The sequence below is a fragment of the Neophocaena asiaeorientalis genome, unplaced genomic scaffold (genome assembly GCF_003031525.2).
Source record: "Neophocaena asiaeorientalis asiaeorientalis breed wild unplaced genomic scaffold, Neophocaena_asiaeorientalis_V1.1 scaffold242, whole genome shotgun sequence".
In the NCBI taxonomy this organism is placed as follows: domain Eukaryota; kingdom Metazoa; phylum Chordata; class Mammalia; order Artiodactyla; family Phocoenidae; genus Neophocaena; species Neophocaena asiaeorientalis.
The window spans coordinates 532790-556683 of record NW_020172451.1 but is presented as its reverse complement, the minus strand read 5'-3'; the positions used below and the strand labels follow the sequence as shown (position 1 = coordinate 556683).

General features: G+C 52.8%; 1 protein-coding gene across 2 annotated transcripts in view; it reads left to right on the top strand.

Moving 5' to 3' along the window:
* The window catches only part of MOV10L1 (Mov10 like RNA helicase 1), a 44777-nt gene that overhangs the window by 18620 nt on the left and 2263 nt on the right, over positions 1-23894 (top strand). Inside the window, exons 11-23 of one of the 2 annotated variants that reach the window (XM_024737495.1) lie at positions 3441-3618; positions 3914-3984; positions 7057-7148; positions 16426-16484; positions 16938-17035; positions 17429-17537; positions 17819-17988; positions 18489-18635; positions 19105-19226; positions 19403-19502; positions 19609-19773; positions 21105-21278; positions 23658-23807. In XM_024737495.1, the coding sequence (XP_024593263.1) occupies positions 3441-3618; positions 3914-3984; positions 7057-7148; positions 16426-16484; positions 16938-17035; positions 17429-17537; positions 17819-17988; positions 18489-18635; positions 19105-19226; positions 19403-19502; positions 19609-19773; positions 21105-21278; positions 23658-23807 (1635 nt within the window). Of the gene's footprint in view, positions 1-3440; positions 3619-3913; positions 3985-7056; positions 7149-16425; positions 16485-16937; positions 17036-17428; positions 17538-17818; positions 17989-18488; positions 18636-19104; positions 19227-19402; positions 19503-19608; positions 19774-21104; positions 21279-23657; positions 23808-23894 lie in introns of those variants that run through there. The other variant, XM_024737496.1, reaches the window with a different exon arrangement.

The following is a 23894-nucleotide window of genomic DNA, read 5'->3' as shown; positions in this document are numbered from 1 at the left end:
GCGGGGGTGGGGGGACCCCCTGCTCCCCCATCCCGGCCTCTCTTCTACCCCGTGGCCGAGCCTCCCAGCAGCTTTCCATTTGTGACAGAGCTCTGAGCAGCTAAGCAGGGGAACCGGGAAAAGGCCTATAGCCACACAGACCAGTGGGGGAGGAGGAGGCCAGGCCTCCCGTAGGGCTCCTCTGGCAGGTCGTCTCCTTGTCACCCTCCCTGGTGGGGCTGTTTCAGATCCGCTGGGGGAGGCCTGGTCTGAGCCTGCCCGCTGTGGCAGGTGGTGGTCAGAGCTGTGAGAAGGGGTGGACCTGCCAGAGGAGGCCAAGGGCAGGGGCAGCACTGAGCAAGGCTGAGGCAGGGGTCCAGGGAGGGAGGGAGAGTGTCTGTTCCGCTGGCAGCGATGGCGGAGCGCGGCCCCTTTCCAGGAGGGTACTTTCCCGAGGGTTTGGGTGTCTGCTGCCTGAGGAGTGGGTGAGTGGAGTGAGGGCTGGGGCCTGTGCTGCATCAGGGCAAGGAGGGAGGAGACTGGATGGTGGCTGGAGGGAGACTTGGGGCTCGCCAGAGATTCGTGGAGGGTGAGGGAGCCCTGATCTGGGAGAGCTGGGGTGGCAGGCGGAGAGGAAAGGAGGCTTGGGAGGAAGCTGGGTGGCACCGAGGAGCACGCCTGCCCTGGGACTGATGGACAGAGTCGTCTGTCTGCTGGGCCTTGGGCCCGCGGCAGGGCTGGGCCAGAAGCTGCCCCCGGTGCTGGTGCTGCGATGCTGCCTGTGCCACCGGCCCGAGGTGCCCCACCCCAGGGTCACACTGGCGTCCTGCAGCGGGGAGGGTGCCGCAGGGGCACTGGGCACTGTCCAGGGACGGCACGACCACACAGATGGAGCAGCACCAAGGAGGGTATGTGGGCAGGACTGTGGGTTGAAAGCGGGGAGATCCGCCAGGCAGTTGTGGCAGTGATGGTTGCAGGGCCTGAACTGAGGCCGGAGCAGCAAACCAGCCCTAAAACACCTTAGAGAAGAACTTCGGGGCTGAGAAATTGAGGCCGATGTGAATGCAGCTTCCAGGACCATCGTGTGCCGGAAGCACGCCTGCACCTCTCCTGTAACGCAGCCTGGGTGCCGGGAAGGGATCTCCTCGTGAGCGTAGCAGTTACCAGAAGAAAGTGGGTGTCTTTAGCATTCGTAAGAGTATGATAGTAATGGTCATGAAAAGGTGCTGTATGGTCTAAGGTTCCAGAGTACTTGCCCCTTTGTGATTCTTTAATTCACGCATGTGTCACCCCAGTACTTCCTGACTTCCTGTGCCCTTGTAACCGCCTCCCGACGCAGGTCCCCTTCCTGGGGCTCCTCCCATCCTTCTGGGGGACCTGAGCATCCCCTGCAGTGGTTGGTCTGTCAGCCTTGCGGGTCTCGCCCGGTCTTGACCTCTGGGCAGGCGCTGCAGAGACGCTGCCCCGCACCTCCTCCCTCCTGGCATTTCTCCAGGGGCTCTGCTTTCCTTCTCACCTTGGTTCTTTTGCACAGAGTCTGTTTTTTTCTAGCTCCTCTTAGGATTTTCTCTTTTTCACTAGTTTTAAGGAATTTAATTTACAGTGTGAGTTGCTGTAGTTTTCTTCACGTTCCTTGGCTTGGGTTTTTTGAGCTTACTGGAGAAAGTGAATTTACGGTTTTTCTCAAATTTCAAAGTTCTTGGCCATTCCGTCTTCAAGTATTCTTTCTGCCCCGCTCTCCACGTTCCCATTACATGTGTATGAGGCCACGTGAAGTTGCCCCACAGCTCACAGCTGCTCCGTTCATTTCTCTTCGGTCTTTTTTCCTCTGTGTTTCATTCTGAGTAGTTTCTGTTGCTGTGTCTTCGAGTTCACTGATTTTTTCTTTTGCAGTGTGCAGTCCCATCCAGTGTTTTTTTTGTTTTGCTTTTTTTTTTTTGCGGTACGCGGGCCTCTCACTGTTGTGGCCTCTCCCGTTGCGGAGCACAGGCTCCGGACGCGCAGGCTCAGCGGCCGTGGCTCACGGGCCCAGCCGCTCCGTGGCATGTGGGATCTTCCCGGACCGGGGCACGAACCCGTGTCCCCTGCATCGGCAGGCAGACCCTCAACCACTGTGCCACCAGGGAAGCCCCAGTATTGTTTTATGTCAGACATTGTTGACATTATCAGACATTGTTGATATTATATCCACAAGTTCAATTAGGTTCTTTTTTTATATTTTCTGTCTCTACTTAATATGCTTAGTCTTTCCTCACCTTTGTTTTCTTCAGTTTTTTTTTCCTCAACTTTTTGAATGTATGTAGTACAGTTACAACAAGTGTTTTAATGTTCTTGTGATACTGGTTACATCACAGGTGTCATTTTTGGTTCTGTCTCTGTTGATAGGTTTTCCTCCTCATTATGGGTTGTAGCTTGTGCTTAGTTCCGTGCCTGGCCATCTTTGTTTGGACACTAAACATTCTGGATTTTACCTTGTTGGGTATTTCATATTTTTCTGTTCTTGAAAATATTTTTGAACTTTGTTCTGGGATGCACTTAAGTTACTTGGAAATGGCCAGATACTTTTAAGCCTGGCTTTAAAGCCTTGTTAGGGGCTTCCCTGGTGGCACAGTGGTTGGGGGTCCACCTGCTTATGCAGGGGACGTGGGTTTGTGCCCCCGTCCAGGAGGGTCCCGAGTGCCGCGGGGCGGCTGGACCCGTGGGCCGTGGCTGCTGGGCCTGTGCGTCCGGAGCCTGTGCTCCGCGACGGGAGAGGCCACAGCAGTGAGAGGCCCGCGTGCCACAAAAAAAGAAGTCTTGTTAGGAGGGACCAGAGTTGTTTCTAATATAGGGCTGATTTCTTCTGAGTACTCTACCCAGTGCCCCTTTATCTGAAGCCTTTCCATTTGGGCTGGTGGGACCCACAGCATTCTCAGCCCTGTGTGAGTTCTGGGATTTGTTACCTCCAACCCAGTGGTTCTCAAGAGGTGAACTTTCCTCCCAGGAGACATTTTTGGTTGTCACGACTGAGAGTGTGAACAGCATCTAGTGGGTGGAGGCCAGAGATGCTGCTAAACACTGTGCAGTGCCCGGGACAGCCCTGCCCCAGAGACCGGTCCACCCCGCTGTCAGAAGTGCCGAGGCTGAGGAGCCCCGTTCTGCTCCCATCACGTGCATCTCCCTATCCGATGTGGTTTCTCACGCTCGTGTGCTGACCTCTGCACGGTGGAGGGCTCACAGGTCTGCCCCGGGCTCGCTCTGAGCAGAGCTTGGAGGCTCTGTCTGATAGGAGCTGGGCGGTTGGGGCTTCACTCAGATGGTTCCCCATCTCAGGGCCACTGCCCTGAGCTGCCCAGTCGTCAGTGTTTGAAGGCTGTTTCGTCTGTCCGTGGGACTTACCCACCCCAGAGCTGCTGGCTTCCTGATGTGGGTATGTGTGGAGTGGTCCTCAGCACTCGCTAACTTGCTGGCTTCTTTTTCAGCTTTTGAACGTGTCAAATCACAAGGAGAAGTTTTCAACTTTGCTCTGGCTTGAGGAGATTCATGCAGAAATAGAACTGAAAGAGTATAGTATGAGTGGGGTCACCTTGAAAAGAAACGGGGACTTGCTGGTTCTGGAGGTCCCAGGATTAGCTGAAAGTAGACCTTCTCTTTACACAGGTAGGTTTGTTACGTGTCATGTTTTCCTAGATGGACTAGAAACATTGAACCACAGTCAGGAAAAAGAATGTTTTTAACTGGCAACGCAGTAGTCACACTGATTTTCTTTGCTTTGGGTTATAATTTCACTCAGAACTTGGCCAGCCTCTCTCTCTTCACACTGACGTGATTTTAAGCTGTTGATCCCAGTAATGTTTTTGTCTTACTCCACTTCTTCAGAGTGTTTGATTTTACAGTACAGCAAAAAAAACTTATTGATTTTGTAGTTTTACACGTAGTAATGTTTTTTAACTAGGTGATAAACTGATTTTAAAAACTCAAGAGTACAGCGGACACGTCATCGAGTACATCGGCTATGTGACTGAGGTGAGAGGCCACTGTTAGTTCATGTTGGGCTAGCCCAGCGGTTGCAGAGGTAAACTTCCTGCCTCAGCTCGGGGTGGGGGTCCCCTGGTGTTGATGGTATTTTGGAAAATTTGAGGATCAAATGAATATTTAAATAAATGTGATGTGTAAAGACATCAGTTTCAGCCATGTGAAACACACTTACCTGTTGAGTACATCACATATAAGGCGTGCATTTAGTCAGATTCGGCGTTCTGAACATGTTCTAGGAGAGAGAGCCTGTGAAGGAAAAACACACCTACGCATTGAACGCTCTGGTGTCTCCACGGGGAAGGCTTGTTGGTCTAAGGCCCCGTGCCCATGCGGCTCTGAGCGCGGCCAGGGCTTCTCCAGCTACTCTCCCTGCTCCCTGCCGGGCACAGCGCAGGGACAGAGCTCGGGGGCCGCGTGGAGGGACCCACGGAGCCCGCACGCTGCCTGATGTGGGAACTGGGGCACCGAAGCCCCGAGCCGGGGTTGGGGGGTACGAGGACCAGCAGAGTCTCCCCCGAGGGTGGGGCCGGGCCCTCTCTGGGGCAGCAGGCGATGTGCCCCCGGGGACGAGGGGAAGACGGGCATGAATAAGCCAGTGTGGAGACTCGTTCATCTCCTCGAGAAGACGAGGAAGTGGCATCTGATCACCATAAAAGACAGCAAAGATGTTGTTAGTGGAAAGGGCCCAGAAAGCGTCTCCAAAGGCGAGAAGCTGTGAGCACATCACAGGGGCGGCCGCTCCAGGCTGGGAAAGGCGAGAGAAGAGGCCGTGAGCACATCGCAGGGGCCGCCGTTCCAGGCTGGGGACTCGGACTCCGCGGACCTCGCCGTACGGGCTGCCGGGGCGCCAGCCAGGACCACAGCATCACACGAGCCCGCTGGGGCCGATAGAAGCAGAAGAGGTGGTGTTTTGAGTCGAGTGGGCCTCTCAGGTGGGCGAGCTGTGCCTGGAGAACAAGGTCGGGGTGCAGGCTGGTCCGCGGCAGAAGTGTGCCCCCGCCTGGCCTCATGGTAGTGTTGCTCCCACCGAGTCAGAGAAGCCTGGACGCGGATGCTCCCACCACCCTCGAGACAGGATGCGCTGTCCCCATGCCCCAGGCCGCTGGACCAGGCCTGAAGGTCGGGCGAGCCTCTTAGGCCTCGCGTGTTGTGGTTTACCCAGAGTAAGTCGCCGCCCTGGAGGGCGTGTGTCCTGGGCACCGGAAGCCTCCCTGCCCGCACAGGCATCCACGTCACTCTCTCCCTTCAGAAGCGTCTTGCTCCTGCCTGACGTCCTGCACTGACCCAGCTCTGCAGACAAGGCCCTCACCCCCCGAGGGCGCAGTCCCACGTCCCTCTCTCAGCACTCCCCGCACAGGGCCAAGGCCCCGTCTCGGGACGCGCCTGTCCCTGTGCTGCTCGGGTAGTGCTCAGGGCCCGTGACCATGGCCACAAGGGCCCACGTCTGGGAAGGGAGGGAGAGCAGGGGGGGGGCGGGTGTGGGTAGGGGGTTTTCGGGGTGTTTGTAGAAAGATGGCCACAGCTGCAGCTCTTGTCGCCTGTGAAAGCAGAGCCGGGATTTCCTGGGGCAGGAGCTCACTCTCCTTGGTGACAGGTGGCCTGGCCGGGTGCCCCCTCCACTGCAGGGCAGGAGCCGCTCAGCCTCAGCTAGAGGGCCCATCACCCTCCCCAGCGTGAGACCCCCTAGCTGTTGGCAAGGGTGTGAGTAGCCCAGAATGGCCAAGTGACCATCTCAGCTTCCAGAGAGGAGACCAGTTGCGCCCTTAGGACTGCCCTGTGCACTAAAACCTCAGAAGAAGCAGGACCAGCGATCTCAGGGGTGAGGCCCCCTTGGCCCGACTCCCAGGCTGGCGAGTCCAGAGCTGAAGCTGCCCTGCCGACCTTCCCGCGGGACCGTCCGTGAAGCTGGCCGCTCCTGAGTGATGGGTGCCCGCTAAAGCTGTCCTGTCTCGGGTCTTGGCCGTTGCTTTCTGTGATTCTCCGGAACCCCGTGGCCAGCGCAGTGGCCTGGGTGCCATGAAGGCACCGGGGCCCTCAGGAGCGCCCCCGGATGGTGGGGCAGGCAGAGCGTGGTGCTTCGGGGAGCGGGGGGGGCGGATGGAAGGTTCCTTGAGCTGAGCCAGCACTGCCCCTGGCCCACCCGCACCTCTGCAGAGGGCCTCCCTGTCTGCTGGGAGCAAACAGGTCGCTTGTTCCCTTCTCTCCGAGTTTAGCTCCATAAGCAGAGTTTTTGTTTCTAAATGCTATTTGACTCATGAAAGCTGCCCTGTTGTGTAGTTTTATGTTATCTTATGCTTGCTTATCTTGGTTTTCCCAGGTTTTTTTTTTGCATAGTTTTTCAAATTTCTGTAAATGATAGCATCAGTAGATGATGTCCTTGGGGCCTCAATCTGTTGATAGCAATTCAAGTCAGTCCTCACTGCTGGTGGTTTCCTTGTGTGCCTGATGGTCTGTGATTACAGATTCATTTTCATTTGTCTTAACTCTGGGAAACCCAGGACCCTGTGCTGGGCTTGCTTTCCTTTTAAGGGGCTTGTGTTTGCTTCTGCCAGGAGCAGGGGGTACTGTGAGCCTCACGTCGCAGCCTCTGCCCTTGCTGGCCCCCAGCTCTTGGGAGGCCCCGCTGCCTAGTGTTCCGTCCTGTCTCAGCTCCTCTCAGCGTGGGGTTTCCTTCCTGCGCCTCTGAGGATTCTTATGCAGGACCTAGCTTTGGCTGGAGGGTCCCTGAATGTCTGCTTCCCTGTCCTGATGGGGGAGGGGGGCTCATGGCCGGCACCCCCTGCTCTTTGCGGTCGATCATGTGTCTCCTTCAGAGGTGGCGACCTGTCTTGCACACCCTGTGTTCGCGAGCCCGCACGCCCGGCGGAAGCGTCGGCAGGTGTGCTGCTGGGGGCGGGGGCGGAACAGTGTGGTGACTGAGTCCTTTCCCATCATCTTGTACTCATTTCAGCTCAGATCTGTAGGCTGAATGCTTCATGATGAGTTGCTGAGCGTGAATAGGAGATTGTCCCAAGAAATCAAGTACGTAGTATAAAAAGGAAATGATTGTTTTATTTTTAGATTCATGAAGAAGATGTAACCCTTAAGCTTAATCCAGAGTTTGAACAAGCATATAACTCTGAACCTATGGATGTGGAATTTACATACAACAGGTAACGCTTCCAGAGCCTCTTCCTTCTGGGTGGGCAGCTGTCTCACCTTCCTCGGTCCCTTGATACCTAGGGGGCGGCATGCGTGCTCGTGGGTTGTGAGCGGGCTCCCTGTACCCGTGTCACATGCCTCTGGTCACAGCTTTGTCACCAGCTGTTTGGTAAGCGTTTGCATGTCGGTTCCTTTTTGGATCTTAAGTGAGAATCCGTGGTCCCTCACGTGCCGTCACCACCAGCCGCTCCTCCTCCACCTCACTTGTCACGTGTCACGAGGCGGGGACACCACCACCAGCTGTCTCTCCCCCTCCTCCACCAAGCCCCCACCATTAGCTGGGATTTTGTGTTTCTCTCTCCTTTACTTTTTAAAACAGAAGTTGGTGTGTTTGCACACAGACACACACGCGGGCAAGTGTTTGCGTTAGTTGCAGCTGTTTTGCACTTGCCGCCTGTGGTCTGGAGCTGTGGGTTTGCTGACACAAGGTCTGCGGGCTGTGTCCGCAGTCTCCTTGTGCCCCACCGGGCGCGTGTCTGCCCTCCTGCCGGTGGGCACAGCGCTGCCCGCGCTCTGGCGGCTACTGTGGACACCCGCTGTCTCCTCGTGCACACCCACCCCCAGGTTTTCTTGGCTGCGCACTTCGGGGTGGGCTCGGGGTTTGGGGGATGCTAATGTTCCAGCTGTACACGTGGTGGCAGAAGTGCCCCACAGGCTCAGGGTCTGTAATGCCCTCCTGAAACCTGATGTGAAATCCTCGGCGTGTGCCTGCCTGGTAGGTGTGAGCTGTGTCTCGCTATGGTCTTGATGTGTGTTTCTTTGACTACTTCTAAGGTCAAGAGTCCCCCTGTTTATTGGCTGTAAAATTCCTTCATCTGTGAAATGCTTCCTCACGTCTTTTATTACTATAATTTGATTTTTTAAATTATTTGTAGCTGTCCTTTCTGTATCCTTTATGCTAGACTATTCTTAGATACACCTGTTACAGACAGCGTCTCTGGGTTTGTTACTTGTCTTTTCACTTTCTTAAAATATCTTTTGAGTAACAGAAGGTGGTAGTTTTAAGATAGTGGGATTTATCAGGGTTTTTGTATACTAGTGCTTCTTGTGTTTTGTTTAAGAACTCTTTCAGTGTTTGGGCTGCAGCCAGGTTGGAAGGTGTTGTAGGTGAATGGATGGTGCAGGCGTGGAGTTGGCCCTTCAGAAGGGTGTTTGGCTGGGAAAGCAGAGAAGGCAGGACAGAGAGATGAGTGAGGAGGAGGCGCCCAGGGTCCGGGCGGCCTTGCCTGGTTTGCTGCTGACAGTGAGAGGAGCCAGCACCGCTCGTGTGAAGCCAGTGAGGTGGGTGTGGCGACCAGGCAGCAGGAGTGACGCATGGGGTCGCGGGCTCCGGACCCGGGCCGAGGCCGTGGTCTTTGGCAAAGGCACACGTCCTCCATTGTGCTGGGCACACATGAGATGGGAGCCGATGGTGAGTGGGAATTTGTAAGGGCTCCTTGTCGCTCTAGGACGTGAGGTGAGGATGTTCGCAGAGAAAGAAGAGGATGTGGACCTGGGGCGGGGGCGGGGGCAGAGGAAACACTGCTGCAGTCGGTGCAAGAGCCGCCCGACGGAAGGACACGGGCAGGTGGGCGGACGGATGCGCTGTGGGGCGTGAGCCTAGGAAGAAAGTGACCAGGAAGAAGCCAGAGGGCCGTGGGGCTGAAGACCACCGGGCAGTTTCCTGACCCAGAGTGTTGGAAAGACAGGAAGTTGAGGTCGAGGCAGGATGTCGGAATCTGAGTTCAGAGGGGATGCTGTCTGCAGCCGTCCAAGTGGGGAGCGAGGCGGGAACGAGGGCCAGTGGCTGCTGCTTCCGCACAGAGGGTTTGCTCACCCCACATAAGTTTTTGGTGGTTTTGCATTAAGTTACTCAAAATCAAGCGATTTCACACTTTAAAAAATCTGTATTTACCACTTATTTTGACAAACGGAAGGACTGGGCGGCACCGCAGTGCAGCAGGAGGGACAGAGCCAAGAGGCCGGGCCCTCTGGACGGGCGGACGGCTGCACCTTTATGCTACGTGCAGGCATTTTTCCTTTTTTAGAAAGTAGGCTTACTGAGAGGTAGTGAACGTAAAGTAATCTATGCCTGTTTAAAGCGTGCGGCTTGGCGGTGCTGGCATTTGTGCCCCGTGAAACGGGCTTCACGGTGAAGACTGCAGGCAGGTCTGGCACCGCAGGGGTTTCCTGCTGCCCTTGTCTTCCTTCTCTGCGCCCCAGCTCCCAAGCACCACACATTAGTTTGCATTTTGTAGAATTTACGTGAGGACCTACTCCTTTTTGCCTGGCATCTTTCACTCAGCTTAATTACTTTGAGATTCAGCCTTGCTTTTGCATGAATTCATTCCTTTCTATGACTGAGTAATGCTCCATTATAAGAACATACCCAAGGTTACTAATCCAGGCATCTGTGGGTGGACGCTGGGTTGTTTGCAGATCTGGCTGTTAGAAGTGAAGCTGCTGTAAACATCCGTGTGGACAGGCATTTTGATTTCTCTTGGGTAAGCGCCTGGCAGTGCCATGGCTGCACACGGCAGCAGGTGTACACTGAGCTTCCTGAGACACCGCCAGACTCTCCTCAAGTGGCTGCACTGCTTGTGTTCCCACCGTGCTCCCCACGTGCACAGCCCCTGGGGTGCTCGGTGGTTCCTCCTCAGGCTCGGTGTGCAGTGAGGGCTCACCTTGCTGTGATGACCGACGCCAAGCGCCTCCTCCGCTCGCTGGCTGGCACTCGGCCTTCGTGAAGGTGCCCGCTCAGGTCTGTGGTTCTGTATCGTTTGCTTTATTGTTGAGTTTTCAGGGTTGTTCACATATTCTCAGTACAAGTCCTTTATCAGGTATGTTTTTTGCAAGTATTTTCTCAGACTGTGGCTTGTATTTTCATTTTTAGTAGTGCCTTTTGAAGAGCAGGAATTCTTAATTTTGATGACATTCAGTTTATCGGTTATTCTTTCATGGATCATGCTTTTGGTGACACATTTAAGAAGTCTGCCAAACTCAAGGTCACAAAGATTTTCTCCTACATTTTTCTCTAGAAATTTTGCAGCTTTAAGTTTTACATTTAGGGCTGTGATCTGTTTCAAGTTAATTTTTACAAGTGATGCAAGGTATGGATTGATTTGGCAGGGGCTGTCCAGTTGTCCCAGCACCATTTGTTGAAAAGACAGACTGTCCTTTGTCCAGTGAGTGACCTTTTCACCTTTTTGAAAACCAGTTGAGGGGATATGTGTATACATATAGCTGATTCACTTTGTTCTGCAGGAGAAACTAACACAACATTGTAAAGCAATTATACTCCAATTAAAATACATATATTAAAATACTTAAAGGTTTATAAAAACCAAAAAAAAAGAAAAGAAAAGAAAGCCAATTGGCCTACGCATGTGGATCTATCCCTAAGCTGTCCATTCTGCTCCACTGGTGCGTCTGTCAGTCTTGCAGCCTACACCACAGAGTCTCGGTCACTGTGCCTTTGTGGTAAGTCTTGAAATCTGGGAGGGCACGGCCTCCACTGTGTCCCTCTCTTGCAGAGTTGTAGCTGTTCCAGGTCTTCGGTATTCCCATGTGGATTTTAGAATCCGCCTGTCGGTTTCTACAAAAAGCCTCTTGAGATTCTGATCAGGACGACATTGACTCTTTAGGTCCACTTAAGGGAGAATTGACATCTTTTTTTTTTTAATTGAAGTATAGCTGATTTACAATATTGTTTTAGTTTCAGGTGTACGGCAAGGTGATTCTGTTATATGCAGTTTATATTTTTTTCAGATTCTTCTCCTTTATAGGTTATTAGAAGATACTCGACATAGTTCCCTGTGCTATACAGTAGGTCCTTGTTGGCTGTCTGTTTTATGTATATAGTAGTGTGTATTTGTTAATCCCAAACTCCTAATTTATCCTTCTCCCCTCTCCCTTTTGGTAACCATAAGTTTGTTTTCTATGTCTGTGAGTCTGTTTCTGTTTTTGGTAAATAAATTCATTTGTATTACTTTTTAGGTTCCACATATAAGTGATATCAAATAATATTTGTCATTGTCTGTCTGACTTCACTTAGTACGATAATCTCTGGGTCCATCCATGTTACTGTAAGTGGCATTACTTCACTCTTTATGGCTGAGTGGTATTCGGAGAATTGACATCTTAATATTGAGTTTTCTAACCCTTGGAAATGGTATATCTCTCCATCTAGTTAGGCAATTTTTCATTTCTTTAGGCAGTGCTTTGTACTTTTCACTGTACAGGTTTTGTATATCTTTTGTCAAATTTGTCCCTGACTCTTTAAATGCAATTGATGTTTGTATATTAATCTTGTATCCTGCCAGCTTGCTAAACTCACTTGATAGTTCTAGTAGCTTTTTACAGATTACATAGGATCTTCTGTGTATAGAGTAAAATCATGTATTCAAGTAAAGACAGTTTTGCTGCTTCCTTTCTCATCTGGATGCATCTTGTTTTTTCTCGCCTCGCACTGGCTAGAGCCTCCAGAATGGTGTTAAGTAGGAAGTGGCGGGAAGTGGCGTCCTTGCCTTTTTCCTGATCTTAGGCCAGTAGCGTTCACTCTTGAACCATCTAGTGCTGTGTGGGCTGCAGGTTTTTGTATCTGGCCATGTCAGGTTAAGGAGATAGACTCCTAGCTTGCTGAGATTTATTTAATCAAAAATGGATATGGGATTTTGTCAAATGCTTTTTCTATATCTATTGAGATGATCATGTGGGTTTTCAGCTTTGGTCTATTAAGATAGTTACATTGATTGTAAAATCAACTTTGCATTCTTAGAATAAACGCTGCTTGGCCGTAATTTCCTTTTATATATTGTTAGATCTGATTTTCTAAAATTGTATTAATTTTTTCGTCTATGTTCATGAGGAATATTGGTCTTTAGTTTCTTGAAGTATCTTTTTCTGATTTTGGTACGAGGTAACACTGGCCGCACAGTAAGTTGGAAGGTGTCACCTCCTCTTCCATTTTCTGGGACAGTTTGTGTAGAATGGGTATTACTTATGTTGACAAAAATATTAATCAGTAGTCAATCTAAGACAAATGAAGAATTTTATTTGAGCTAACCTGAGGATTATAACCTGGGGGACAGTCTTTCAGAAGCTCTGAGGACTGTTCCCAAGAGGTAGGGAGGAGACCAGTATAGGTGTGATTTTGAAGGGGTGCGTGCAACCAAGCACACAGCTTGGTGGGAGGTCACTGCAATTCACACGGAACAGATGCCTTAGCTAATGGTTTTAGTGCTTTTCTAAACATGGGAAGAAGCAGAATACTGGGTTTATAAATTTTCTCCTGAAAATATCTAACTATCTGGGGACCAGTTCTGCCAGTTTTCCCAGAGCACAAATGCTTCATCCTTATCGTCCCTGAATTCCTTTTGGGATGTACTGTGCAGTGGTTAGCGACTTGATTCTTGGAGAACTGGAGGGTGGACAACATTTTTTATGTTACAGCCCCCTCCCTTTCAGTCTTAATTTCAGCCGAGGTTTGGGAGGCACTTAGCGACCGTTCTGTCCCATGGTGCTAGGAATGCTCACTCCCAGCTCAGATGGGGATTTCATTGCTGGGCCCTCAGTGTGCTGGACTAGGCCCTGCTAACAGTATAGCCCAAAGCCTCCGGACCGCCTGTCGCTCTAGTCATTTATGGTCCAGGAAATGGTTCCCTCTGGTTGCTTCTTCCCACATCTAGAGTTACTCTGCTGCAGTCATTGAGCTTATGGAACTATGTATTTGGTCAATTGTTTCAGGTCACCTAGTCGTCATTATTTTTATCGGGAGCTCAGTCACACATTTGGTAATGCAGGAAGCAATAATCTTGTTGTTAGGAAGAATAGGAAGAATACAGGTAATAGAGCTGGTAACACTAATAAGGTCATAGGTATTTAAGCTGAGAACTGCCATTCACTGCAGCCCAGAGTCTCCCCAGGTCGTCTGACCTGTCTGTTCTGCACCAATCACTGTCTTTAAGGGAAACGACACATTGGCCTTGTCCGTAAAGTCCACCAAAGATGTCTGCACGTGTACAAGGTGAGTGGTGGGTTACCGTGACCCCTCACAGGACTGAGAAAGGAATGTTATCTTCTAAGGAGTTACATGGCTGGCTCCAGAAGGAGAAAAATCAGTCTTTGGTTGAGCAGGTATTTCTGCCATGGGGGAGGTCAGGTTAACACGTAACGCAGATGCAGGTACACACTAGTGGGGAGGGAGGAAGCCAAAGGGCAGAGAACAAGTTTGTGTTTAAATTTTTCTTGTCTTGCCTTAAAATATGACTTTCATCAGTTCTTCCTTAAATGCTTGGTAGAATTTACCAGCAAAACCTTCTAGGTCTGAAGTTTTCTCTGTGGGAAGCTTCCTGACTACAAATTCAGTTTCTTTAGGAGATTAAGAACCTTAGTTTCTTGCCACGTGGACTCTGGTAGTGTGTGTGTCTTTACGGATATGTGCGTTTCATCTGCGTTATCTAATGTATTTGTGTGAAATTGCTCATGATATTTCCTTATTGTTCGTTTAGTGTCTGTAGAGTCTTTGCTGACGTTACCACTCTCGTTCCCAGGACTGGCAACACGTCTGCCCTTTCTTTTCCTGTCAGTTTGGCTAGAGCTTTGTCGGCTTTACTGATCTCATTGAAGGATGGACTTCCAGCCTCATCAGTATTCTCTCGTGTGTTTCTGTCTCTAGTCTGTCGGGTTTTTGGGGGGTTTTTTTGGCTGCACTGCGTGGCTGGTGGGGTCTTAGTTCCCCAACCAGGGATCGAACCCGGGTCTACAGCAGTGAAAGCCCATGTCCTAACCACTGGGCCACCAGGGTACTCCCAGTCCGTTGGGTTTTGCTCTGGTCTTTATTATCCCTGCTGGACCTTTAGGCTCTAAGCTTCTTCCTATCACAGACAGTGAAGCAATAAACATTCTTACATCTTTGTACCATGATGGTAAAAACAGGGAGAATTGTCATCTTTGCCGTATGGGGTCTAGGAGAGTTTCCTTTAAGTCCTCTTTTCTTTCTGTTCTTTGTCCTCCTTTGGAATCCTTGTCTGTCGTGTTAGCTCCCACCCAGCTGCTTTACTTTTCTCTCGTGGCTTCCATCTCCGTGTCTTTGTCTTGTTTTTTGTTTTAGTAAATACTGCTGGTATTTTACCATCTAGTGTCTTGCTGTCCTTCCGATTAATTGTGTTAAGGAATTTTAAGGGTCAGTTTCTATTCTGAGCTATTACATTCATTTCCTTTTTGGCATTTCTTGAGATAATAATTTTTTGTTCAGCCTATTCAGGAGATGGATATTTCGACTGGATAACTTTCTGTCGAACCTTTCTTATAGGCCTAAGATGAAAAACGTGGTGTTCTGTGTGGTGACTTCCTCCCGTAATGTGCTCCAAGGGTTTCCTGGGAACGTTTGGCTCCTGTTTTCACGCTGTTTCACGCTCTTAGGGGTAAGGTGCTGGGCTGCAAGTTGGCGGGACATCTGGTTGCCTCAGGCGTTTTAGAGTCTTTGTTATGGTGACTTCCCACTGGAAGGTTTCTTCCTCTTTAATTCATCTGCTTTAAGTTGTCTTTTCTTTCTTGGAGTCACAGCCTTGCTAAGTCCTAGGAGGGTCTTTTCTCGTTGCTGCTCCTCTTGAGAGGAGTTTATTGTATCCCAGGGGTGATGGGGCTGCCAGGAGCCTGGGGCCCTGCAGGTGAGGCTCCTGTACACGCCCACAGAACGCTGCGCTGTGGGAGCGGGTCCTGACGGTGACCTGCATTTTCCGGAAATCCGGAAATCCACCTGTGGCCGGAGTTCTGAGGTGGCTTGAACCAGCTCTCGTGCCTTTGCTTGTTCGAGGCCAGATGCTCCTTTCCGAGCATTCTCTTCTTTTGTGCTTTGGAGCTTTGGTCATCTTGTTCCATTGAAGGTGGAATTTTATTTTCCATTTTTTGTTCTTTTTGTTGTGTTAAAATACAAGAGAACAGGGACTTACCTGGCGGTCCAGTGGTTAAGACTCCACGCTTCCACTGTAGTGGGCACAGGGGTTCTATCCCCGATCAGGGAACTAAAATCCCGTTTGACGTGCGGCAAAGCCAAAAAAAAAAAAAAAAAACGGAGAACAGGCCCACAGTGGAGTCGCTTATACTAAGCCCCACGTCACCAAACTGAGGTTTTACTGAATTGCAGTCTTGGCTGTCCCAGAAATGGAATTGTGAACCAGTCAGCCAGGAACCCCCTGATTAGCACTGGGGGGTCGTCTCCCTGAATGACCCCTGCCTTCCCCTCAAGGACAGTGACCTTTGCCCCAACCCGCCTTTTGGCCTAAATCACTCCTGTCCCTGGTCCCTTCTACCTATAGACGTCTTTCATTTTGAACATCTCCTCAGAGCTCTTCTGTCTGCTAATGGGATGCTTTACTGCCTGACTCGAATCAATTTTTGCTCTAATAAACTTAAAATTTTTTTAAATCTTATTTTTGGCTGTGTTGGGTCTTTTCTGTAGAGATTCCCCGTCTGCTCAACCATTATGTCCATCTTTAAATCTTAAATGTATTTATAACAACTGTTTTGAACTTCTTGTATGCTAATTGAGTGTCTAGTTCATTTCTGGGTCTGTTTCTTTTAACTTTTCCCATGAGGATGCTTCTTATTTTCCTGCTGTTTTGCTTGTCTAATAATTTTTTAATTTATTTAATTTATTTATTTTTGGCTGCATTGGGTCTTTGTTGCTACGCACGGGCTTTCTCTAGTTGCGGCGAGTGGGGCCTACGCTTCGTTGCAGTGCGCGGGCTTCTCATTGCGGTGGCTTCTCTTGTTGCAGAGCTTGGGCTCTAGGCGCGTGGGCTTCAGTAGTTGTGGCTCGTGGGCTCAGTTGCTCTGCAGCATGTGGGATCTCCCCGGACCAGGGCTCAAACCCATGTCCCCTGCATTGGCAGGCGGATTCTTAACCACTGCACCACAAGGGAAGCCCCAATACTTAGCATTTTTAACATGCTTCAGTTTATTTTTTTACTGTGGTTCTGAGTAAATTTCATAGGAGTGAATCTTTACCATCAAAGTTATTTTCCTATTGATGCAGCTCTGACACTTCACAGGCTGTATTTCCTCTTTTTTCTACTTGTCCATTTTATACATTAAAACAGGAATATTCCCAGAAAGGAAGGTATCCCTGCTGTCCTGACAGGTGTTGAGAGTTTTCTCGTAAAACTGCTGCTGGTTCCTCCAGCCTGGTCTCATGTGAGTGTTTCTTAAGGGTCCCAGGGTGCTGACCCACATCACTCTCTCCCACAGGACCACCAGCAGACGGTGTCACTTTGCACTTGAACAAGTTGTCCACTTGGGCGTAAAAGGTATTAACTTTTGTGGAATGACGGTGTTACATCTTCCCAGAGTATTTTTAGAAGCATCACGTAAAATTTTGTCTAAACCACAGTCTCTTCATTCATACATTAGAAGTAAAACTATGTGATACCCAGTGTTTTCCTTTCTATTGGGGACGTTCAGTGTTTTCTTAAAATTTCAGCTATGTAGAAATAGCATGCTTAAGTTATTAAAAATAAAATGATTGCACTCTGCTTTCCCCCCTAAATGTAACTCATTTTTGTACTTACAAATAGACAAGTAAATGGCTTTGTTGTCAAGAATATGCGGTGCTGGCACTATGCTGTAGGTGAGAAGCAGTGCACAGGGCCAGAGAGGAGAGGAATACACAGACATGAATTTCTTCAGGACGAGCTGCCTCTATTCATCTTTCTTAAGCTTTTCAGTAATGTCTACCTTCTCGCTTTTTCTTGTTCTAAAAGTGTTGTTTCCAGAAGAAATCATTTTACAGTCTCCCCAAGTGACATGGGATTGGAAACACGCACAAGACATCAAAAACCACGGACAGCCCACCTCCAAGGTATTGCTTTATTTATTTTTTATTTTTATGGCTGTGCTGGGTCTTCGTTGCTGCACACGGGCTTCCTCTAGTTGCAGCGAGCGGGGGCTGCTCTTCCTTGCAGTGCGCGGGCTTCTCATTGCAGTGGCTTCTCTTGTTGTGGAGCACGGGTTCTAGGTGCACGGGCTTCAGTAGTTGTGTCACGCGGGCTCAGTAGTTGTGGCACACGGGCTCCAGAGTGCAGGCTCAGTAGTTGTGGCGCACGGGCTTAGCTGCTCTGCAGCATGTGGGATCTTCCCGGACCAGGGATTGAACCTGTGTCCCCTGCATTGGCAGGCGGATTCTTAACCACTGTGCCACCAGGGAAGTCCCAAAGCTTTCTTTTTAAGCCATTTTTCTGCATGATTTTTCTAGAATAGGAAAACCTTGAAGGACCCAACTAAGCACACCCCAGAGGAGCAGCGAGCGGGTGCCCAGGACACACCAGGGCCGTGGGCCTTCGCCACAGAGACAGGCAGGCTGGGTGAGTCTGGGGACCAAGCCAGCTCCTGCAGGACTTGGTGGGGGGATCTCGGGCAGCCGAGGGGACCTGTGTTCTGACCCTCCTGATGGTGGGCTGCTCTTGTCCACCTGTTAACAACCACTCTTAACACCTTGGTGACACTGCACAGGTGACGCGGGGAGCGGGCGGAGTGGCCTGTGCTTTTGCTCTCAGCCGACTGTCCCGAAGCGAGTGACGCTGGGACGGGTCGTGAGGGGACCGGCCGCGACCTCCGCCGACCCTGTCTCTCCCTTTGGATGCAGTCAGCGGAGCCCCGAAAGCGAGAGAGGAGTTTTTCAACCCCCTGCTGAACGAAAACCAGAAGTTGGCGGTGAGGAGGATTCTGAGTGGAGACTGCCGCCCGATCCCCTACGTGCTCTTCGGGCCTCCTGGGACTGGGAAGACGGTGACCATCATAGAGGCTGTTTTACAGGTAATGGTGGGTGGGGACGGGGTCGCGGTAAACAGAGCTGTGTGCTCCTGTCATCCGGAAGCATCGGTTTAAACCATAGATCAGAACGTTGGAAAGAGTTTGAAAAATCCCAGTTGTTTCATATTTAGCAAAGTTTGTTATGTGGCTATAGGACTTTAAGAGCTCATTTCCTAGGTTTAGACAGGAATTGCTCCACTTCAGAATAGAAACTGCACAAGTGTCTGGCGCCTCCATCGAGATTTAAATTGAGCTGTGGACATTGTTTGTGTTCAGTGTCCTGCGTCGCTGGGGACTCGGGTCGCCCGTGGGTACCCAGGCCCGGGAAGTTTAGGGTCTGGGAGACGGGGACTGCACCACCTGCACACAGTGGCAGGGCCAGGCTCAGACGCGTGAGGGGTGACGTGGGCCCATGCAGCAAGTCCACGTCAGGAGCCCTCACGGGTGGGCTTGGCACTGGCCGCTGACCCGTCCCCTTTTGCCTCCCGTGTGTCCTGGGGAAGGTCTTCCACGCTCTGCCGGACAGTCGGATCCTGGTGTGCGCACCCTCCAACAGCGCGGCCGACCTTGTGTGCCTGCGGCTGCACGAGAGCCAGGCACTGCGGCTGGGCACCATGGTCCGTGTGAACGCCACCTGCAGGTTCAAGGAGGTGAGCGTCCTCCCCCGACCTTGTCCCAGCACCACAGCAGAGCACGAGGACTGTTTCCTTCCTGAAGGTTTAGTGACGTCCTGGGCGTTCCCAGCTATGTTAAACGCTGATGCTACTCTCTTATTTTTCCCCAAAGGTACAGTTGCTTTTTGGTTCTGTTGGTTTACTATAAAAGCTCCCAGTTTGGTTAACAAAAGAGATTGAATCTAGAAAATGTATGTGGTTGTTTTGGGGAAGGATCTGCAGGATTCACTGTTATATTCGTGGTTCTAGAGTCTGTAAAACATGGACTAAATTGATAGGAAAACATAAGACATTTTGATGTCAAAAACAATCTTAAGTCAGTACTGAGTCACAACTAAGAAGTGGCTGCAGGATGAGGTTACCATTTAGAATTCCATTCAGCTCTGTGATTACGTCCAGTTGAAAGAAATGCTCAGTAACCTGGCAGGTGGCCTGCCCCTCACAGAGCATCACAGAGACCATCAGGCCGTACTGCAGAGATGGGGAGGACATCTGGAAGGCCTCTCGCTTCAGGGTGGTCGTCACCACGTGCAGCAGCGCGGGGCTCTTCTACCAGATAGGGTTGAGGTGGGCTCTCGGGGCTTCCCGGGCAGAGGCGGGGAGGAGGTGGCGTGTTCGCGGAGAGTCGGGAGGTACCCGGGGGTGGGGGCAGGAGCAGGGGGGCAGGCGCCCCAGCAGCGAGGCGAGGCCTTGCTGGGCAGGACACATGGACAAGAGTGACCCCGGGAATGTGCCTTCTCTAGAGTCGGACACTTCACGCACGTGTTTGTGGACGAAGCGGGCCAGGCGAGTGAGCCCGAGTGCCTCATCCCCCTGGGGCTGGTCTCAGACGTCAGCGGCCAGGTGAGGCTCACGCACTGTAGTCGCCCCAACCTTGGCCCCTGCGCGCCACACACCAGGGGACTCGCTCGTGAGACAGATGCCGAGAGCCATCCCGTTCGTGTCACAGATCATCCTGGCCGGAGACCCCATGCAGCTCGGACCGGTCATCAAGTCCAGACTTGCCACGGCCTATGGGCTGCACATCTCTATGCTGGAGAGACTGATGTCCCGACCAGCATATCTGCGAGACGAAGATGCTTTTGGAGCCTGTGGTGCCTACAACCCCTTGTTGGTGAGCTTGGACCCCACGTGCTTCTTGGTGGGACTCGAGCAGAGGGGCCCACGGGGGAGCTCACCACCCTGTGTCCCCTGAGCCACACCCAGGGGCAGGGCCCAAGCAGCCCACCCTCCTTCTGCCACCACCCCCAAAGTGCACCTGAGGCACTTTCACCAACTCCACGGTCCCAGGAACTCAGGAACTGCTTCCAGGGCTTGCTGAGGGGCTCCCTGGGGGGCCGGCCCTTGCAGGCAGCGCCAGCCCCTCAGTAAGAGAGCTTCAGTCTGTGTCACTGTGGGAAACGAGAGGGAGCTCTGGAAGTTTACCTGGAAGAGAAGGCAGCGTGTCTGCGGTCTCCCGAGGTACTGGTGGAAGTGCCAGTCCCTGGTTTCTCAGCCGACCTCTGATGACACAGAGGGATGGGCCTCAGGGTCTGCATTTCAGGAGCCCCCAGCACCCTGGAGCTCGGGAGCTTTGTGTCCATGGGGTCCCCTGTTGAGGTGAGCCAATAACATTATCCTCTGGGCTCCCCCAGTATAGAGACAAGGAGAGGTTCCCCTCTAGACTTTGAACAGCAAGCCAGGTACGGTGATCGTGGGCAGATGGTCAGGGCAACTGCCTGGGGCCTATTCCATGTTCCAGATTGTCAGCCCCGGGCCCTTTCCCCCTGGAGAACAGAGAGGGCACGTGGGCACAGGGCGGATGGGGCGGCGGGCAGGTGTCCAGGCCAGCACCGCGGGGCCCGGCGCGGCCCAGGGAGAAGCCGTGCTGCTGAGTCAGGTTTGGGCTTTAGTGTCTCAGAGGCTGGACCTGTCTTGGTGACTGAGTTGAAGTTTGTCAACAGGAGAGTCCTGGGCCTCTGGCCTTCTCACCCCAGGAAAAAGGAAAGACTAGGGTGAACTTCCTGGCCAGTTGGAGGCAGGAAACAAAGCTGTCCTTGCTCCCCGTCTTGGTGCTTCGTCCCCCGGCGCCTCGGGGAGCTGGCTGTGGGTAGCCATCCTATCTCGGGGCCCAGGGCCCGGCTCCCACCGCAGCCAAGCCAGGACCAGGCTCCCCGGGCTGCTCTAACGGCCGGGATCGCGACACAGGGAATCAGGGTGCAGCTTGCAGACAGCCTGCAGCCCCACACAGGGACACTTTCTCTCCTGTTCTTTTCTGTCAGAGCCCAGTCGTCCGAGGTGGAGGTGCCAAGAGCGCTTCCAAGTCCAGTGGAGGTGACGGGGGCGGGCGTCACAGGCAGGGCCGCCCGGGTGTGATTTGAGGTGACCACGCACCTTTCCCCTGGAGGCACGTCGGGTGCGCGTGCTAGCTTTGGCCCTGGACCTGCCCCTGCTTCCTACCTGCAGGTGACGAAGCTCGTGAAGAACTACAGGTCCCACTCAGCTCTGCTGGCCCTACCATCCAGACTGTTCTACCACCAAGAGCTGGAAGTCTGCGCAGACCCCAGGGTGGTGACCTCCTTGCTGGGCTGGGAGAAGTTACCCAGGAAGGGCTTCCCCCTCATCTTCCACGGAGTGAGGGTGAGTGTGGGCCGGGCTCGGCAGGAGGGCGACCCCTCAGTGCTACCTACGGTTACACGTCTCCTGGTTACCATGTTGAATCTGGTCGTTAACCCAGCATCATTAACCCGGCATTTCCTGAGAGCTTGTGGTGGGCTTGCTCCCTGCTGGTCCCGGGGCAGAAAAGCCAGTGAGGAAGGGGCTCTGCCCCCACAGGAGCAGCCCCTCGGCACTCGGGTGGCTGCACAGAAGGCCCCGGAGGGGGGATGGCCCAAGGGGGGCATCCTGAGGGAGTTGACGGGTCGATCGGGGGCTGGGAGGTGAGCAGACCTGGGGAAGCTCCTGCCACCGCCCCACCCCTTCCCCCTGTGATTCGATGGTGTCGAGGGGGAGGACCAATCCTGGGGACAGAGCCTGCCCTCCCCCAGGGCCTCACTGGGTGGGGGGTCCCCAGAGGGAGGTGTTAGACGCCCGGTAGCGCTCACTAAAACCAGGGAGTTTGTACTGGGAGGTTGGTGGTTAGAAGCCGAAGTCAGGTTTGGCGTGAGCCCCTCCCTCGCCAAACTCTCCTGCAGAATTGGGGCTGGAGTGGTGTCTGCCCGTCCTCTCAGCAGCCTGCCTTCCCGGGGACAGCACTCGGCCCCTCGACATTTAGCTTGACCCGCTGTGTCAGCGGTGGGCTCGTGTGTCCAGGTGTGGCTTGGGGTGCCCATCCTCTGGATGGGGGCGAGTTGGAGGAAGAGGGGGCCCTGTGGGGAGACCAGCGTGGTCGCTTGGCACGAGGCCCCTCCAGGAATGCCGCTCCGCCAGCCTCTGCTCGAAGGCTTCCCCAGGTTTCAGGGGCAGCAAAGCAGACGCGGTGGGGGCAGCAGAGCAGTCAGCCAAGAAGGGGAGGTCCACCCGAGAGCACCCACGCTCCCAGTGGAGGGACTGGCCTTGAGGAGAGGTCAGCTCTGCCCACAGCAACCCATGTGTTTCCTGCAAACTACATAAGGGTCACAATAGGCTCATTCGCGACAAAAACTGGGTGTAGAAGGGAGTGGTAAATGTGCAAAAGCATTGTGTAGAAGGAAATGGAGACTCCAGGTCCACTGGATAACCTACCATGGAGCTGTGGAGACGGAGGTGCTCTCTGTGAAAAGGACAGAGTCCAGAAAGGTTACCTTATTTAGTGGGTATTTCTTGGGGCCTGACTGTGTACTGGCTCCATTCTGGGCCCCCAGAAGAAAATGAGGGTGAGGCCTCTGGGGCTGGGTTGCAGGGAACAGCGGGGTCCACTCCCACCGTTGGAGCAAAAGGGCATTGTCGTCCGTTGTTTCGAGGTTGCAGCACTGCCAGGGCCCTCGCACCCCCACAGGGCACTCCATCCCTGGAATGAGACTTCCAGGTGTCACCTGTATGCTCCCCTCGTCAGCCCCTCCCCCAGAGCTCCAGAAAGACCCCCATCTGCCTCACTGCTCTGTCCCCAGCCCAGGGCATCTCACAGAGGGGCCCAGTCGAGGGGGCAACTGAGCCCCCGGAGTGCCCAAGGGGGGCTGGGCCCAAGGCAACTGGGGTCTTGTCCTAAAGGAAGTGCGGCCGGGAGCCGGGAACCTGCGCCCAGACGGCAGGGCTGAGTGGGCAGCGTGGCTGCACCCAAGCCTCAGATTCTGACCGTCTGGCCTGTTACAGGAGAGGCAGCAGCCTTTGATCTAATTGGAAAACCAGCTTTGGACTTTATTCTCACCTGTTTTCTGCTTCATTCGTCTCAGCTTTATCTCTGCTCCTCCCCTCGCTGACTTGCTCACCTTTCCTTCGCTTGTTGTAGTTCCCACGAGGCGGGCTCGTGGTCCCTGTGCTCCTCGCAGGGGCTCGGGTGGCCACGCCCCCCAGCTCTGCCCTTCCACGCGCGTCTTCGTGTCTTTCGAGGCGCTTGAGACTTTATTTTCCCTTTTGACCCAGGAGTTCTAAAGAAGTGTGTTTCCACATGGTTAAGGATGTTTGGGTGACCTATATTTTACTTCTGAGTGTACTAGGCTCTGATCAAGAACGAGGGCCTGTAAATTCTGCTTTTAAAAACTTGTGGCCACGTAGGTATCAGCCGGCCGGCCGCCTCCCCCAGGCCACGAGGTCTGCTCTTGCCAGGACGCACGGGCATTTTGGCAGGGGGTGGGGTCCCAGTTCAGAGACACGCCCAGCCAACCCTCCTCCCCTGGCATCTGTGCATCCAGAGCGAGTCCTTACTGCTGAGCATCCGTCTGTCCTGCTGGACCACAAGTCTGCACGAGAGCAGCGCTCGTCTGTCTCTGCTGAGTCCCCACCTTGACTTCTCCCTAGTTCATAGACCCTTCACAAGCTCCTGTCGAGAAAATGACGTTTTTGTGATGGACGTGCCATTCTCTTGTCTTCCTGCTAACTCAGGGCGAGGAAGCTCGAGAGGGGCGAAGCCCATCGTGGTTCAACCCTGCCGAGGCCGTCCAGGTCATGCGCTACTGCTGCCTGCTGGCCAGAAGCACCTCCAGCCAGGTGTCCGCTGGCGACATCGGCGTGATCACGCCTTACCGGAAGCAGGTGTGGGTCTGCCCCAGCCAGCTCCTCTGCGCCTTCCTGTCTGTGGGGTCTGAGGAATGAAGGTGGACACGGCTCTCTCTGCATCTG